This window comes from Cervus canadensis, chromosome 21, assembly GCF_019320065.1.
Source record: "Cervus canadensis isolate Bull #8, Minnesota chromosome 21, ASM1932006v1, whole genome shotgun sequence".
Classification (NCBI taxonomy): Eukaryota; Metazoa; Chordata; class Mammalia; order Artiodactyla; family Cervidae; genus Cervus; species Cervus canadensis.
This window is the reverse complement of record NC_057406.1, coordinates 20,259,166-20,278,234: the sequence shown is the minus strand read 5'-3', so window position 1 is coordinate 20,278,234 and position 19,069 is coordinate 20,259,166. Positions and strand designations below refer to the sequence as shown.

The 19,069-nt window shown below is 36.1% G+C and overlaps 1 protein-coding gene across 4 annotated transcripts in view; it reads left to right on the top strand.

Moving 5' to 3' along the window:
* Nucleotides 1-19,069, top strand: part of LOC122423573 (C-type lectin domain family 7 member A-like) — an 81,876-nt gene that overhangs the window by 29,056 nt on the left and 33,751 nt on the right. Inside the window, exons 3-9 of one of the 4 annotated variants that reach the window (XM_043440749.1) lie at nt 459-551; nt 5,135-5,248; nt 9,682-9,777; nt 11,533-11,682; nt 13,328-13,479; nt 14,338-14,444; nt 16,904-17,609. In XM_043440749.1, the coding sequence (XP_043296684.1) occupies nt 459-551; nt 5,135-5,248; nt 9,682-9,777; nt 11,533-11,682; nt 13,328-13,479; nt 14,338-14,444; nt 16,904-17,021 (830 nt within the window). In that variant the 3' untranslated portion in view covers nt 17,022-17,609. Of the gene's footprint in view, nt 1-458; nt 552-5,134; nt 5,249-9,300; nt 9,497-9,681; nt 9,778-11,532; nt 11,683-13,327; nt 13,480-14,337; nt 14,445-16,903; nt 17,610-19,069 lie in introns of those variants that run through there. The other 3 variants (XM_043440751.1, XM_043440752.1, XM_043440750.1) reach the window with 3 other exon arrangements.

Here is a 19,069-nt window from a genome sequence, read left to right as displayed (position 1 = left end):
TGTAAATCCATGGCTGATTCATGTCAATGTATGACAAAAACCACTACAATATTGTAAAGTAATCAGCCTCCAACTAATAAAAATAAATGGAAACAAAAAAACAAAAACCGACAACTCAGAAGTTACTATTGTTGCCTTAATTTCTTAGCAATATGCCCAACTTTCTTTTTTCAACACTTTTATTCAATTGTTAAGTTGAGGTTGCAGAATGCTACATTGAAACATTGAAGATGTTGATTTTCAGTACACATATAGCAGTAAGTACTTAGTAAATTCTTATCCATAAAGCATGATATTATATGGTTATTAATTGTTATAGTCTTTTATTAAGATATCATTTTAGAATTATTGATATCTTTTAAAAAATGTTTATTAACCTCCATTTCAGTTATAACACAGACTGTTATTTTATCCACTTGTTATGATGAGAATGGAATTTGTTCTACTTTATTTCCCAGGAAATGATGGAGAGAAGACAGAGTATGTGAAGTTAACACGTGTTGCTCCTGATCGGCGGACAGGTGAGAGACCTGAAATATTTCAAGAAGAAGGTAAATATTTGCATATATATTTAGACTTCATAAGATCTTTACTTTGGAGTTTCTGTTTACAGAAGCTGTCATACGTGTGTGTGTGTGTGTGTGTGTGTGTGTGTGTGTGTGTGTGTGTTTGTATTCTTATTATCCTGGTTTAAATGGAAAAGTCCTATTATTCTCCAAAATTTAATTCTGGAGGATATGAAGAGAGGAAAGTTAAGTGTGAAATTGACAGTGTTAGCATTAATCAATATCTGTTTTGAAGCCTGTCTTCCTCGGACTCATTTCTATTCCATTCATAATATAATTAATCACATGCCTATTGCAAAAGAACTGCCACAAGGCCAGGTTAAGTAATATATCATCAGTACTTAGAATAGTGTCTGGTATATATGCTCAATAAATATATTTCAAATGAACTTTCATTCATTAAGATCATCATTCATTTCTTCATTCAACGATTATTTTTTGCATGGAACCATGTGTTAAGCATTATGATAGGATTCATGCTGCATAGATAAAAGAGAGAAATTATGCCTTTAAGGATCTTACTGTGCAGCAAGAGAGATGGCAAGTATACAGCTCTGAACAAATGGTATATAAGAATATAAATGAGGTGATGAGAGATCAAAGGAGGATGCAGTTTTGGGTTAAGAATAAAAGTGGATTAAACAGAAAAGACTCCTTGATTGGGATAAGTCTGATGGAGAAGGAAGTGGAGGAATGTTCCAGGTGAAGATAAGGCATAGACATGTGGGGGTGACGGAACAGTAACCAGCAGGATTTGGATGGACTGAGGAGACTGAAGGCAGGGAGGCCAACCTCTTACAAGGGATCTGGGAAAGAAAGCGGTGTTCAGAATACAGCTGTGGCATTAGGGATGGGAATGGGAGAACTTAGCAGAGAGACTTAATGGGGTAGAATCATCAGGTTTCTTAAATTGTAGGATGAAGGGAGTAAAAGGACAGAGAAATCAAGATGATCTCTAGGCTTTTGACTTGGGAGACTTGGTCAATTATGGTGCCATTCGACAGGATATGAAAGGCAGATGGAGGGGCCTCAAGGTGAGGAGGATAGCTTTGGACAACGTGTTTTCAATACTTGTGATGAATGTGTGAGCCTGCAGATTAGAAAACCAATAGTGTCTAAGCATAGAAATTTGGAAGTCATCAGAGTCCAACATGACTGAGTGACCAACACACACACACACAGGATGTAAGATTTCCTCTTCTTGGGCTCTAAAATCACTGCAGATGGTGACTGCAGCCATGAAATTAGAAGATGATTGCTTCTTGGCAGAAGAGTTATAACAAACATGAACACTGTGTTAAAAAGCTAAAGACATCTCTTTGTTGACAAAGGTCCATATAGTGAAGGCTATAGTCTTTCTAATAGTCATGTATGGATGTGAGAGTTGGACCATAAAGAAGGCTGAGTGCCAAAGAAATGATGCTTTTGAACTGTGGTGTTGGAGAAGACTGTTGAGAATATCTTGGACAGCAAGGAGATCCAACCAGTCCATCCTAAAGGAAATCAGTCCTGAATAGTCATTGGAAGGACTGATGCTGAAGCTGAAACTCCAATACTTTGGCCACCTGATGGGAAGAACTGACTAATTTGAAAAGACCCTGGTGCTGGGAAAGATTGAAGGCAAAAGGAGAAGAGGGGAACAGAGGATGAGGTGGTTGGATGGCATCACTGATTCAATTGATGTGAACTTGAGCAAACTCTGGGAGATGGTGAGGGACAGAGAAGCCTGGTGTGCTGCAGTCCATGGGGTTGTGAAGGACTGGACATGACTTGGCAACTGAACAACAAAAGGGATGTAAGTGACAGATGAAGCCATGACAGCAGACATCACTCATCAGCATAGTGCAGGGAACACTGCTCAATAGTCTATAATAACCTAAATGGGGAAGGAATCTAAGAAAGAATAGATACATGTACATGCATAACTGAGTCACTTTGCTGTATGCTTGAAACTAACACTTTTATTAATCAACTATACTCCAATATAAAATAAAAATTTAAAAAAAATTATGCAGGTGAAGAGAAGGGGCCAAAGACAGATACTGAATACAAATCAATTGAGGATTACACACACAGGGCTTCCCTGGTGGCTCAGCAGTGAAGAATCTGCCTGCCAATGGAGGAGACACAGTTTTGATCCTTGATGTGGGAAGATCCCACGTAGCAACTAAGCCTGTGCATCACAGCTACTGAGCCTGTGCTCTCAAGCCCACGAGCCACAGCTACTGAAGCCCGTGTACCTAGAGCCCCTGCTCTACAAGAGGAACCACTGCAATGAGAAGCCTGTGCGCCGCAACTAGAGAGTAGCCCATGCTCGCTGCAGCTAGAGAGAAGCCCATGCAGCAATGAAGACCAAACACTGCCAAAAAAAAAAACTAAAGAAAAAAGATTGCACACACAAACACAAAAACAACTCGGAAGTGACATCAAGAAAACTGTGAGTGATAACAGGAAAGGTAAGGAGGAATATCCTTTCTCCTCTTATCTCAGATGCAGGACTTCCTAGCTTCACAAAATAAATGGTGGATTGTCTCTCACTCTGACTTCATGCTACTTTTGTGTTTTTATTGTTTATAAGAATTTATGTAATATTAGGATAATTTGTTCTTTTAACTTTTAGGACTTGCTTTTAAAACAGTATGAAACTATTGCTTTCTTTGTGAGAATATTTTAGACTCATTTTCATTAATGGCTATGGGCAGGTATGAGATTCAAAATATTCACAACCAGCATGGCACAAGCTCAACCAACCTGAAAATACACCAGTCTGTAAACATCTGCTGTATCCTAGTATCTGTTAAACGTAAAGAATTTTTCTTCAGGAATAAGTTTTGGTAAATTAAATGTTTCATTGAATTTGCTCATTTCATCTAAATTTTCAAATAAATTGTAACCCTTCAGCACTCTGTATCTTTCTTTCCTGAGTTATTTCTTACCATTTTCTACTAAACTATAATTTTTAAAAACTTATTCAATTATTACCCACCTTTCCTTCATGCCCCCCCACCCCATGTTGGTAATATTAGTTCCATAAGAATAGGGATTTTTTTTTTTTAAACCTGCTTTATTTCTGATGCTTAGAAGAGTAGCTGGACCACATTGTGTGCTCATAAATATTTGCTTAAATGAATAAGGCTTTTATCTTTGAATTCTCTTCTATTTTTGGTCTTTTCTCCATTCCTTATATGATTAATTCCTACCTTCTTTCTTTTTATCCATGTAGTCAGGAATTTCATTACTCTTTTAAAAGAACCAGTTTCAAATGTGTAGATCCTGTTTTATGTTTATTTACTTTCTATTGAATGAAATTTTGCTTATCATTTATTTTCTCCTAGTATCTTAAATTGAACTCATTTACATATATCCTTTATTAACATATACCCTTTATTTTTAAACACAAATATTTTAATCTTAATTTGCCATGTATTTTTCTACTTGGAAACAGATATATTCCCATTTTAGAAAAAAACTACTGTCACTTCCAATATCTGAGGTAAATCACGTTTGTTACTTTGGCATATTTTTCTTTTGCACTTTTTTTCCCTTTGCTTGATTAGAAATAGTTCTGTATTCAATCTAGAGACTGGATTTTTTTTTTCTTTACTTAAAATGTGATCTCAATACAATTTCTGCATTATTACCTTTGGACTAGTGTAGAGCTTCTACACTGTATGTATAGTGATATTGTGACTGGAGATTTATACACATAGTCATTTAAAAGTGTCCTTCAATGATGTCACTAAATATATAAATATTTCAAGTTATTTTGAAAAGAATGTCATGGTTTCGGGGCCCTTTTACACTTAAAAAATTCGAAGAACTTAACTAAGTATAAATTAACAATGCTAGAATATTTCCTTTCTTGATGTGGTCAACTGGAGAAATGCCCTGGACTTTGGAGAATGAAACAAGAGGACAGTAAAAAATTAAAAGCAAAAACAAATACAATTAGTTGTGTTTTATTTAAAAGTAAAGGTTAAGTGCTTACTGAGATGTGGAACTGCTGATTATATATTTTTGGAGCAGTACTAGGTCTCAGAAATTTTCTGGGCAAAGCATAGTTACAGTCATCTTGGAATTCTCATTATAGCCCTCTATTCCTCCTCTATTTAATAGAAACTTACTACACGCAAGGTCCTCAGCACATTATACATATTAATCCATTAAGTTCTCATAGCTATTTAATGACTTACAGCCTGTCATTATCTTCATTTTATTAAAAAAAAGTCATAAAGAATTTAAATAAGTTGCCTAACCTAAGTTCCATAAATAAGTGATAGAACCAGGGTTAAACCTGGAAATCTTGGTTCTGGAACCCATGCTCTAAAATGCATGCTGAATCTCTTTTTATCTTAACCAGAGATGTTGCCAGATTCTAAAATCTGGGTAAGCAATCCTGAGGGTGGGTGGGGATGTGGAGGTGCAATCTGCTCCTGATTGTCTGAGGAACAATGTTTCTTGATACAACACATCTCACCCTGGTCTGTATTTTTTTCTCTGGCATAATGATTATTCCTGCAATTGTCTCAATATGCTAATTAATGCTGAGGACATTTTTTTCTATAAAGCAACACAGAATAACAGGTTAAAAAGGCCTTACAGGAATGCAGGATTTCATTCTCAGCCTCAGATCCAAACAACTCAACAAATACAAAGAATTCCTGAACATGACAGAAATAAAGGTATGTGTGAGATTTTAAATTTCCATCATGCTCTGAATGTTAGACCATTGAGAATTTTTCATTATCTTCTAGGAGACCATAGAGAACACCAGAACTATTATTGTACCTAAATTTTAATGTGTCTTCTATGAGAAAAAATGCTCTTTAATCCTATTTATTCAAACTATGCAATGTGGAAGTAATTATCTGGATGACCTCATTGGAGATTTTGAGGGCAGTGTGGAAGAGAGAATAGCCTATTTCTTGCAGAAAGCTCAGGGTTTTTCTGACTTTCAGGGATCCAACAGGTAGGTATTCTAAACTAAACTTGAGATTATTTCTCTTAGAAAAATACCTGTTTTCCTCTAAAATAGCACCTCACTTCAAGCTATCATCACAAGAAGTTGGGGGCAAAGCTCAATGCATTTTGTAGTCAGAACTGGGTTGTAGTATATTCCATCAATAATTAGCAATGTAATGGTAGACTTAAAAAACACACAATGTGAGAGTTACAAGTTAAGTTTTATTTGAGGCAAAATGAGGACAGTAGCCCAGGAGACAGCACCTCAGATAACTCAGAAATTTCTCCAAAGAGACAGAAGGAAGGTCAGTATATATATGATTTTTGTGAAGGGAGAGTACATGCAATCAGGCACATATTTTCCCAGAAGATTTCTGCTAATCTCATGAGGAACAGTCATCACCATGAAGGATTTTAGTGCTTTTCTACATAGGAGGAGCTAGAAGAATTGGGCTTATAAAATCAGCTTCTAAAAATACCTGACTATCTGAAGACCTGTTTTGCCAGTTTTCCCTCCCCATCCCCCGCCCCCTCCACACCAGAGTACAGGGTTGCCCCATTTTTGCTCTCCACCCTGAACTCCTTTCAGGGAGTGTTGAAAGTCAGCAGCTGCAGCTGTACATGATTTATTCCTTGCAGAGGTAGATGCCAGCAAGTGCCAATTTGTAACTGACCTAACAGTTGGCCAGTTACCTAATTACCAGTATCTACACCTCAGTTTCTTCATCTGTAAGATAAGAATAGTAACAATCTTAGAGTGATTGTTGGGACTAAATGAGATTATAAGAGCCATTACCACATGATAATCTTTCAATTTTTGAGAGTTATTACTAATTAAATATGCAATTATATGTAAAGAATACTCCAAATAATACTTTCTTCCCCAAACTACACAATTTTCTTCTTGAGGTATGGAAAAGAAGAAATTTCTACCAGGACAATTTCCACATAATCAATTTCTCAGTTTGTCCCTGAGTGATTCACTCAACTAATTAAAAATATTTTTCAGTAGTATGTGTCTACTTTGAGTCACTGTGCTAAAGGAAGACCAGTCAGAGGACTTCTGTGATAGTTCAGACTAGATGTGACTGTGACTTGCCTAAGCAAAATGAAAGCAGGACATAAGATCAGGGTTGCCTTCAAATTTCTACCTGCTTTTTTCTTCAGAGGACTTTCTAGGACTTATAGTGTGTTTGCTATTTCTTCCCTTCTCCATTGCCATAGTCTGGAATTTCTCCTTTAGCCTGTTTTTCTTTTTGAAGATTTTTTGTTTTTTTTTGGAAGTGTACCCCTTTTAAAGTCTTTTATTGAATTTGTTACAATATTGCTTCTGTTTTATGTTCTGGTTTTTTGGCTTTGAAGCATGTGGGATCTTAGCTCCCTGACTAGGGATCAAACCTGCAGCCCCTGTATTGGAAGGCGAAGTCTTAACCACTGGACCACCAGGGAGTCCTTCCCTTAGCCTCTTTTTTAAAAAATTAATTTATTTTTTTATTGAAGGATAATTGCTTTACAGAATTTTGCTGTTCTCTGTCAAACCTCAAAGTAAATCAGCCATAGGTATACATATATCCCCTCCCTTTTGAACCTCCCTCCGATCTGCCTCCCCATCCCAACCCTCTAGGTTGATACAGAGCCCCTGTTTCAGTTTTCTGAGCCATAGAGCAAATTCCCATTGGCTATCTATTTTATAAATAGTAATATAAATTTCCATGTTACTCTTTCCATACATTTCACCCTATCCTCCCCTCTCCCCATATCCATAAGTCTATTCCCTATGTATCTCCACTGTTGCCCTGTAAATAAATTCTTTCAGTACCATTTTTCTAGATTCCACATATATGTGTTAGAATATGGTATTTATCTTTTTCTTTCTGACTCACTTCAGTATGTATTATAGGTTCTAGGTTCATCCACCTCATGAGAACTGTCTCAAATGCATTCCTTTTTATGGCTGATTAATATTCCATTGTGTATATATACCTCCACTTCTTTATCCTTTCATCTGTTGATGTGCATCTAGGTTGCTTCCATGTTCTAACTACTGTAAATAGCACTGCAATAAACATGTGTCTCTTTCAATTTTGGTTTCCTCAGGGTATATGCTTAGGAGTGGGATTGCTGATTCATATGGTGGTTTTATTCCTAGTTTATTAAGGAATTTCCACACAGTCTTCCATAGTGGCTGTATCAATTTAACATTCCCATCAACTGCGCAAGAGTGTTCTCTCTTCTCCACACCCTCTTCTCCACACCCTCTTCAGCACTTACTGTTTGTAGACTTTTTGATGAGGGCCATTCTGACTGGTGTGAGGTGATATCTCATTGTAGTTTGATTTTCATTTCTCTAATAATGAGCAAAGTTGAGCATTTTTCATGTGTTTGTTAGCCATCTGTATGTCTTCTTTGGAGAAATGTCTGTTTAGGTGATCTTCCCACTTTTTGATTGGGTTGTTTGTTTTTCTGGTATTGAGTTGTATGGGCTACTTGTATATTTTGGAAATTAATCTTTTGTCAGTTATTTCATTTTCTATTATTGTCTCCCATTCTGAGGGCTTTCTTTTCACCTTGCTTATAGTTTCCTTTGCTGTGCAAAAGCTTTTAAGTTGAATCAGGTCCCTCTTGTTTACTTTTATTTTTATTTCTATTACTGTAGGAGGTAAATCATAGAGGATCTTGCTTTGATTTATGTCATCAAGTGTTCTGCTTATGTTTTATAGTTTTATAGTTTCTGGTCTTACATTTAGGTCTTTAATCCATTTTGAGTTTATCTTTCTGTATGGTGTTAGGAAGTGTTCTAATTTCATTCTTTTGCTTGTAGCTGTCCATTTTTCCCAGCACCATTTATTGAAGAGGCTGTCTTTTCCCCAGTGCATATTCTTGCCTCTTTTGTCAAAAATAAGGTACCCATAGATGTATGGGTTTATTTCTGAGTTTTCTCTCTTGTTCCATTGGTCTATATCTCTGTTTTTGTGCCATTACCATAGTGTCTTGATGACTATAGCTTTGTAGTATAACCTGAAGTCAGGAAGCTTGCTTCCTCCAGCTCCATTCTTCTTTCTCAAGATTGCTTTGGCTGTTTGGCATCTTTTGTGTTTCCATATGAATTGTGAAATTTTTTGTTCTAGTTCTATGAAAAATGCCATTGGTAATTTGATAGAGATTGCATTGAATCTGTAGATTGTATTTGGTAGTATGGTCATTTTCACAATATTGATTCTTCTTACCCAGGAATATGGAATATCTCTCCATCTGTTTATGTCATCTTTGATTTTTTTTTATCAGTGTCTTATCATTTTCTGTGTACAGTTCTTTCATCTCCTTAGGTAAGTTTATTCCTAGATATTTAAATCTTTTTGTTGCAATGGTGAATTGGATTGATTCCTTAGTTGTTCTTTCTGATTTTTCATTGTTAGTATATAGAAATGCAAGCGATTTCTTCCCTTAGTCTTTCAGTTGAATCTTGAGTAGGTCTTAATTGACTGTAGTAATTAGTATTTCTTAGTTCTATGTTTATTGACTCAGAGACACTCTCTTACGACATGCCTCCTCTGAATACCAACTAAGATGGGATCCAGCAGTCATCTAAATTTTAAAATCAATATTGTTATTATTGGTATTTTTCTTTTCTACTGTAGAAGTAATAAGACTTAAGAGGAAGTAGGAAATGGAAACCTACTGCAGTATTCTTGTCTGGAATATTCCATGGACAGAGGAGCCTGGAGGACTACAGTTCATGGGGTCACAAAGACATGACTGAACACACATGCACAGTTCCAAATAAGGGAAATATCATGCATATTGTAAGATAAGAACGAACAGATTGGTGATTTTAAAAAAGTAAATGTCACTTTGGAAAGAAATGGAAAAATTACATCCCTTCCCCTCATTTCCCTTACATCTCCAAATAATGTTTAAATTGGGAGCACCAATGATTGAAAAACAGAGGCAAATACTTCTAAGAGATGGTAAGCTTTTTTAAAAAAATAAGTGAAATGATACCCCTGTGAACTGAGTGGGTTACAATAGCTATTTCATGACAGTGCTAATTCATTCTTAACCTGTATGCTTTTGTGAGACAAAAGCTCAGATGATATTAACTAGATTGTAGCCTTGCGACACTTTATCTTCACTTTACACATTCTTTTGACAGCATTCCAAGCAGCATCTTCTGGATGTATTGTGGCAATAACACTAGGAATTATATGTGTCATCCTTTTGGGAATATCAGCATTTTTTGCTTCTAAGTGTAAGTATTCTACAAAAACTTCATTCCCTTTTTATTTATTTATTTTTTAATTGGAGTATAATTGCTTTACAGAATTTTCTTGTTTTCTGTCAAACCTCAACATGAATCAGCCATAGGTATAATACAAACATCCCCTCCGTTTTGAACCTCCCTCCCAAATCCCTCACCCCCGCCCTCCCGCCCCTGCCCCAGCTTGATACAGAGGCCCTGTTTGAGTTTCTTAGCCATTCAGCAAATTCCCATTGGCTATCTTTTTTACATAGGTAATGTAAGTTTCCATGTTACTCTTTCCATACATCTCACCCCTCTCCTCATGTCCATAAGTCTATTCTCTATGTCTGTTTCTCCACTGTTACCCTGTAAGTAAATTCTTCAGTACCATTTTTCTAGATTCTGTACAGGTGTGTTAGAATATGATAATATGATATATATCTATCTCTTTCTGACGTACTTCACTCTGTGTAATAAGTTCTAGGTTCATCCACCTCAGAACTGACTCAAACCCATTCCTTTTTATGGCTGAGTAATATTTCACTGTGTATACATACCAAAACTCCTTTATCCATTCATCTGTTGATACACATCTAGGTTACTTCCATGTTCTAGTTATTGTAAATAGTGCTGCAATGAGCAATGGGATACATGTGTCTTTTTCAATTTTGATTTCCTTAGGGTATATGCCTAGGAGTGGGATTGCTGGGTTTTACGGTGTTTTTATTCCTCATTTTTTAAGGAATCTCCATACCATCTTCCATAGTGGTTGTATCAATTTACATTCCCACCAACAGTGCCACAGGGTTCCCTTTCCTCCACACCTTCTCCAGCATTTATTGTTTGTAGACTTTTTGATGGCAGCCATTCTGACCAGTGTGAGGTGATATTTCATTGTGGGTTTGATTTGCATTTCTTTGATAAGGAGTGATGTTGAGCATCTTTTCATGTGTTTGTTAGCCATCTGTATGTCTTCTTTGGAGAAATGTCTGTTTAGGTCTTTTTCCCATGTTTTGATTGGGTTGAGAAACTTCATTCTTTATGTTAAATTTTATCTAAACATTTTGTCTTTTCCTAAAAGCAGAGCCAAGGGTAAATCGAATGAGATAATCAAACTCTGACATCAGAAACATTCTTATTTCCAGATGTTTCTCAGGACTTGAGAAAATAATATTCATGAGTCCAAAGAAGAAATTCTTTTTAAGATTAAATTTAATTTTTAGTTTTTAATAGTTGTTTATGTGGAATATAACTGACATCCAATATTGTGTTAGTTTCAGGTGATATTTGCATAGCTTCCCAGGTGGCACTTGTGTCAAAGAACCTGCCTGTCAATGCAGGAGACAAAAGAGACATGGGTTCGATCCTTGGGTCAGGAAGATCCCCTGGAGGAGGAAATGGCAACCCTCTCCAGTATTCTTGCCTGAAGAATCCCGTGGACAGAGGAGCCTGGCAGGCTCATGGGGTCCCAACGAGTCAGACACAACTGAGTGACTAAAAAACAACACAGCCTTTTCAGATTGCTGTTTAGTCTTGAGAAGGGGACTAAAGTCAAGAATGAACTATCTTGACATTTGATGATTTCACTCTCTCATAGAGTTTCTAAAATATGAGAAACAAAATTGAAATTATGGGAGAAGATTTTTAATTTTTTTCTGATTTTAAATATTATATATATTTTCTTCATTTTGAAAATGAAAATTTTAGTGTAACAAGTTTATATTTTACCTGTTAAACTAAGTGTCTTCTGCTGATGATTTTCAGATTTTCAAAATTCTTTTAATTATCAAAACATGTTGGATAATGGCACTCAGGAATATGATCAGAACTTGTTGGATAATGGCACACAGGAACATGAGAAATCCAGGACTCCTATGAAAAATAAATGCTTTTCAAAGGATCGGTTAAACTCAGGTATGTAGTAACGTACAAGAACTCATAATTAAAAGTTGGTATAATGAGTTATTGCCAGGCAATCTCCATTGTATTATTAAAGTCATGATCTACAAAAGTGAAGTATGGTAGAGGTATTTTTCATTCAAGAAGATACAATTTCTTGCCACATGGTCTGCCTGCATTTTTGAACTGGAGAGAATAAAAATTTAGTAGTTTCTCTTTATTGGTCTGTCAGTTAACTGACTTTGCAAATAAGAAGTAAAATAATTTTTGAGTCTTTCAGAGTCATATCAATCAGTAAAAGAAATCTTTCAGTACATTTAATTTATATGTTATGCATAAGATATAGTATAATTGCTTAGTAGTTTCCTACTTCTTTATAAGACAGTATTTTCCCCTAATCCTTTGTGAAATGATACTGTCTTATGGCACTTCCCAGGTGGCTCAGCAGTAAAGAATCTGCCTGCTAATGCGGGAGATGCATGTTTGATTGTTTGGTCAGGAAGATCTGGAGAAGGAAATGGTCACCCATTCCAGTATTCTTGCCTGGGAAATCCCATGGACCCAGGAGCCTGACAGGCTTATTTGGGTTGCACGGGGTTGCAAAAACAGTCGGGTAAAGCTTAAGGGACCAAATAGCAACAACTGTCCTATGTATCACTTTGCTAAGTCAAGTCCCTTGAAACATATCCCAACTCCTGACTTGTTTGTATAGGTAAAATTCACCTTGCAAGCAATCCCACGCTATCTCTCAAAGTCATGGATAACTTGAAAATTCAGAGAGCTTCCCTGAAGTTTCTCCAGGCCAACAGTGAATTCAATAAGACTCTTTTCTATATCCATCTACCAGTTGTGATATGCACTCTGGTGGGACTTTAATCTTCTGTCTGTTTTGCATATCACTAGCAACTCTTTGCTTAAAATATTCTTGCTAGAATATAATTTAGTTACTTTGGTTTTGTCTTCTATGAAAATAAAGATGCTTTTTTAGTAACTACATTTTTTTTCTTGCATTTTCAGATGGCAAAATTTGATGGGTTGGAGAAAGGAGAAATGGATTATTTTCTTTATTTAAACTAATAATTGCTGTTGTGGTTTAGTCGCTAAGTCGTGTCCAACTGTTTGCAACCTCATGGACTGTATCCCACCAGGTTCCTCTGTCCATGGGTTTTCGCAGGCAAGAATACTGCAGTGGGTTGCCATTTCTTCATCCAGGGGAACTTCTTGACCCAGGGGTTGAATCCATGTCTCTTTTGTCTCCTGCATTGGCGTGCGAATTCTTTACCACTGACCCACCGGGGAAGCCCAAACTAATAATCGCTGTACTTTGATGAAGCCAGAGAGTTCCTGGAGGAAAAACATTGTTAGTATTGATACAAAAATTAAATATTAAAAGCAATACAGTTTTTACGCTCCTAAATATTTCCTACTTCTGCATTCCTGTCCTGGTGCCCGTGGCATCTTGGAGAAAACTTTGCAGAAAAAGAAAAGTACCCTTTCCCTCTCAACGACAGATAACGTTATTTTGCCTTTTGAGTTAGCAATGATGTCCTCAGAGCTCATGGAAAGTAATAAGACCTGTAGAGCTGGGATGGATGTCTGGAGCAAATCTTCCCAGGAAAAGAATTAGACAAACTTAAAAACTTTTTTTTTTTTTTTTAAGAAAATTACAGGGAAGAATACAAAAACAAATGGTCTTTCTGTGAAGAGAAATGCTACTATTTTTCTGATATACTTAAAACCTTCGAAGAGAGTCGGAAATTCTGCTCCAACCAGGGCTCCCATCTGTTGAAGATAGATGATGAGGATGAACAGGTGATGAGTTCTGAAGTTGGAAATTTTCCCCATATTTTTTTTGTATGCAAGAGAAAATTGCTAATAATTTTTTAAAGAACATCTGAAAATTGTGTGTTTGTTAAAATGACAATGACTTGTCTTTTCAAGTCAAATAGAAACCTTTGTAGTAAATAAAAAGAAATCCTTGTTGGTGGGAATTAGTGTCTCAGTTTTAGCTCTGTCTCAGAAAAAACATTAAGTTCTGGTAACGATGCTCTGTGTCTGCTCTAGGAAGCAAACTGAGGTTTCTGAACAAAAAGGCGTCTCTCATGAAACCATCATGGGAGTTGCCCTTTTTTTCATGTTGCTCTGTTTTGAAGTTCTTTTATAATAATGGATCTTTTAATATGTTGATACTTTTGGCACATATTGGAGTGGGTAGCCCTTCCCTTCTCCAGGGGATCTTCCCAACGCAGGGATCAAACCCACGTCTCTTGTGTTTCCTTCCACCAGGGCAGCCCAAGGAATGATTAGGCAACAATAAACAACCCTAGTTGAAAATGTAAAGAAAATGTTATGGTAAAAATCAAATTATAGTTGTTTGTGTTCACATTCTTTTCTTTTTATTTTGTATCGGGGTGTAGCCAATTAACACACAATGTTGTGGCAGTTTCAGATGAACAGCAAAGGGACTCAGCCATAACTCTACACGTATGCACTCTCCCCCAGACTTCCCTCTCACTCAGGCTGCCACATGACATTGAGCAGAGTTCCATGTTCTAGGTCCTTCTTGGTTATCCATTTTAAATATGGCAGTGTGTGTTCATGTTATTTTCATTTTTTATTGCTAAAAAAGAGACTAGGGATTAAATTACATGTAGGGTTCTTCCTCCACAGGAATTTATTCAGTCTTTGGTGTCTTATTTTTCTTGGATTGGATTATCTCGAAAAGGAATTGTCAGCCCCTGGAAGTGGGAAGATGGTTCTTTGCTAGAAAATAAACTGTAAGTATCCAAAATATTTGAAAGCTTCAGCTTACTTGTTAACTATGGAAATGAATTGCATAGATAAGTTTCACTAAGCCAGATTTTCTGACCACGAGAGCAATTCTAAGACTAATTTTAATTTTGTAAAATATCCTTGGCATTAGAAAAAACACTGCTGACTTCCATGCTTCTGTACTTGTATTCATGTGGTTTCCTCAACCAGTAATACTTTCAGTTAAAATTTGTTTTCTCTTTGAAGTCATTCTTGATCTCCTGCTTTGAAATTAGTTCCCCTTTTATGCTCCTAAATAGTATTTTGTTTTCTTTTACCATCTCACATCCAATCTAGAATATTGTTTCTCATCTTTTGTTAATCCACAGCACAAAACACATAATACTTGATGGTTGCTTAGCAATTTAAAAATTATCAATATGGATATGAATGAATTTTCTAGGCATAAATAGAGGGTAGCTGGAAATGTAGGGTTTCAGTGACTAGTTGCTGTTGTTGTTGTTTTAGTAGCTAGGTTGTTGTGACTCTGAGACCCCATAGACTGTATACCGCCAGTCTCCTCTGTCCATGGGATTTCCCACGCAAGAATATTGGAGTGGCTTGCCATTCCCACCCCACCCCCACCACCCAGGGGATCTACCCCATTCAGGTATCGAACCCATTTCTCCTGCATTGGCAGGCAGATTCTTTACTGCTTGACCACCAGGGAAGCCCTCAATGACTACTTCCATCATCTAAATCAAATATCTTCACTGTTTATCTAGATTTCTTCACTGTCTAGCAAAGCCCATTTCATATTACAAATAGTATACACCACTAAGAAGCAATCTGAAAATGAATTGTATTGGACTCTGTGTCCTATGTTTTTCCTCATTTTTCATGATGAGTTTTCTATCATAATCTTTAAGATTATATATATATTTTCTCCACAGATACTATTAATACATAAATTAAAAGGTCTTAATAACTATTAATGACAGAGATGGGCTGAGGACTAGGTCACCTACTTCTGAATTTGGTCCTTTTTACACTACACTAGTGTTTAAAATGCTTTTTTATTTGCTATAATAAACATTTGTTCCAAATTTGCAGTTAATCACATGAGATACACTCTTTTATATTTCTGCACAGTTGCACATAGTATATCCTTTGCCTGGATTTCACTCTTCATCTGGTTATATCCTAATCATTAATTTATTTTATTTTTAGTTGCTTGGTAGCTCAGTCAGTAAAGAATCTGCCTGCAATGCAGGAGACCAGGGTTTGATCTCCGGGTCAGGAAGATCTGCTGGAGAAGGAAATGGCAACCCACTCCAGTATTCTTGCCTGGAAAATCCTATGGACAGAGGAGCCTGGCGGGCTACAGTTCATGGGGTCGGAAGAGTTGGACATGGCTTAGCGACTAAACCACCACCACTGTAGTTGCTTTACGATGCTGTGTTAGTTTCTACTGCACAGATAAATCAGTCAGCTATGTATATACACGTAAATCTCACATCAACACAAATTCCCTCCTTTTTGGATTTCTTTTCCATTTAGGTCACCACGGAGCATTGAGGAGGGTTCCCTGTGCTATACAGGAAGTTCTTATTAGTGACCTATTTTATACATAGTAGGAAGAGTGTATATATGTCAATCCCAACCTCCCAATTCATCCCACCCAGCCCCCTTTCCCCTTTGGTGTCCAAATGTTTGTTCTCTACATCTGTGTCTCTATTTCTACCTTCACCAATTTTTCCAGATTCTGTATATGTGTGTTAATGTACAATATATGTGTTTTTTTCTTTTGGACTTTCTTCATTCTGTATGACAGTCTCTAGGTCTATTCACGTCTCTACAAATGACCCAAGTCATTCTTTTTTATAGCTGAGTAATATTCTGTGGTATATATGTACTATATCTTGTTTATCCTTTCCTCTGTTGATGGACATTTAGGTTATTTCCACTCTTGTTTATTGTAAATAATGCTGCAATGAACATTGGGTACATGCATCTTTTTAATTATGTTTTTTTCTGGGTCACTAATTTATGAGATAATTATATCATTTATTTATTTGTGCACACTTTGATTTAATCACTCATAAACTATGCATCACATTCTATGTAGGGGTTCTGCACTAAGTGGCGTGTCTTCCTTAAGACTCAGCTAAAATCTTCCCACATCAAAACTGTGTTCCCTGGCAAACTCTTTCCCCCTTATCTGAGTTAGAAGCCACTCCTCTGTGCCAAATAATGTATCCTTCCCTCTCTTTGTGTAAATTCCTTGAGGACAGAAATAGATTTACTCTGAATCTGTATTTCAGAATCTTAGCAATATGATAATACTTTAGAAATGTTTGTTAAGTGAATAAACAGAGAGATAGCTAAACATATAATCCCTCCTTGTCTATAGTAGTATATCTACTGGAAATATGATTTATGTCTGAATATTAGACTCAATTTTTCTTTTTCCCCTCTTTAACAGAAATCTGCAGAATTCAAACATAAACAACAACAACTGTGCATATGTTGCAGCAAACAAAGTAGCTGCCTCAGTGTGCACCAAGCGGTTTTTCTTTATTTGTGAGAAGAATTATGCTTAGTGTTGATCTCAAACTGGCAGAAGAGAAATGATGTAGTCGACATCCTGGTGCATCTACTTTTTACCTGCAACATGCAAGTAAATATCGTGTGCTCCTGACACTGGTCTGTTTGTTAAGTGAAATGCGTATGTAAGATAACTTGTAAATTTGATGTAGTTATTTTGAATGTCGGAGCTTCATCTGCATGGAGAGGAGGTTGACAAGCACCTTCTTTGACTTGATTTCAAGTGGAATTAATTTTGATGAAAAGATGAAGAGTTAATTCAGAAACTATTAGTGATTTTCTTTTCCCCTCTATTTTGATTGGATTTTCCTGCAACATATGGTATCCCTCATATATACTGTGAAGAAATAGCCTATACACTGAGCTACTTTTTAACTGATGTTCAGGAAATCAAAATGAAACATGATATGACTATGTACATCCATTTTTACTTTTCTGAGAAGTATATTTGTACTTTCAGAGAGGATGAGTCATTTCTGCACTTCTACTTTATCACTTTTAAAATTTAAGATTTTCACAATTAAAGTAAGAATTCATAGTTGAAAAATAAAAAAAATATAAAAAATAAAAGCACATTGAATAAAAACTGATTCCATAATCCTTTCTCCTAATTTTTTTACCTTTTCAGTTACACTATTAACATTTTGGATTGTATCTTTCCACACAGTTTTGGCTAGTGTTTTGCTGTAGAAAATGTTACATGAAACTTTATTACATATACACCTCCGTGAATGGATTTGAATATTCTATAAGGTAGAAATAGAGAAGAGAAACTTCCATGTCAAATAGTATGCATCTTCTAAATCCTCAAGTATAGATACTTTCTACAAAAGCTGTTAATTAGTATCCACATATACAATACATTATGCCTTTCTTCATACCCTTACTAATATATTGTATTATCAATTTTTAATAGGCACAGATGTTCTTTTATTGTTTTAACTAACTCTTTCAATATTACCTGTGAGATGGAGCACCTGTTCTGTTACTTATTTGTCAATTATTCCATGAGTGGCTATTTTATTTTCTTTATTTATTATTTTTCTATTTGTTTGTCTTCCTCCTTTTCTTTACTGATTATAGAAAATACTTATGTCTTTTTGTATTTTCGCTCAGCATATTTTTATTACCTTTCAACTTAGTTTTTCATGGTTTTTATCATATGTATAATATATAAGACAATATTTTTCTTTATGACACTTAGGATTCATGCTTCATTTAAGGAGGTCTTTTCTTCTAAAACTTAAAATAATCTTTTATCTTTATATTATTTTAGGGAACTTTTAATTTCTGGAATAGTTGAGGGTTTCTATGTACTGAAGTGAGCAGTTACTTGAATTTTAATTAACATTAAATTTATTGAAGTACTTGTCTCTTTGAAAACTAATATATCAAGCTGACAATTTAGTGTAGATAACTCAAATATTTTTTCTTTCTTTTCAAACTTTTTATTTTATAATGAAGTATAGCCAATTAACAATGTGACAGTTTCAGGTGGAGAGCAAAGGGACTCAGCCACACATATGCACGTATCCAGTTCAGTTCAGTTCTGTCACTCAGTTGTGTCCAACTCTTTGTGACCCCATGGACTGCAGCATGCAGGGCTTCCCTGTCCATCACCAACATCTGGAGTTTACTCAAACTCATCTCCATACAGTCAGTTATGACATCCAACCATCTCATCCTCTGACATCCTCTTCTCCTCCTGCCCTCAATCTTTCCCAGCAGCAGGGTCTTTTCAAATGAGTCAGCTCTTCACATCAGATGGCCAAAGTATTGGAGCTTCAGCTTTAACATCATTCCTTCCAAAGAACACCCAGGACTGATCTTCTTTAGGATAGACTGGTTGGATCTTCTTGCAGTCCAAAGGACACTTAAGGGTCTTCTCCAACACCACAGTTCAAAAGCATCAATTCTCCGGCACTCAACTGTCTTTCCAATCCAACTCTCACATCCATACATGACTACTGGAAGAGCCATAGCCTTGTCTAGACAAACCTTTGTTGGCAAAGTAATGTCCCTGCTTTCTAATCTGCTATCTAGA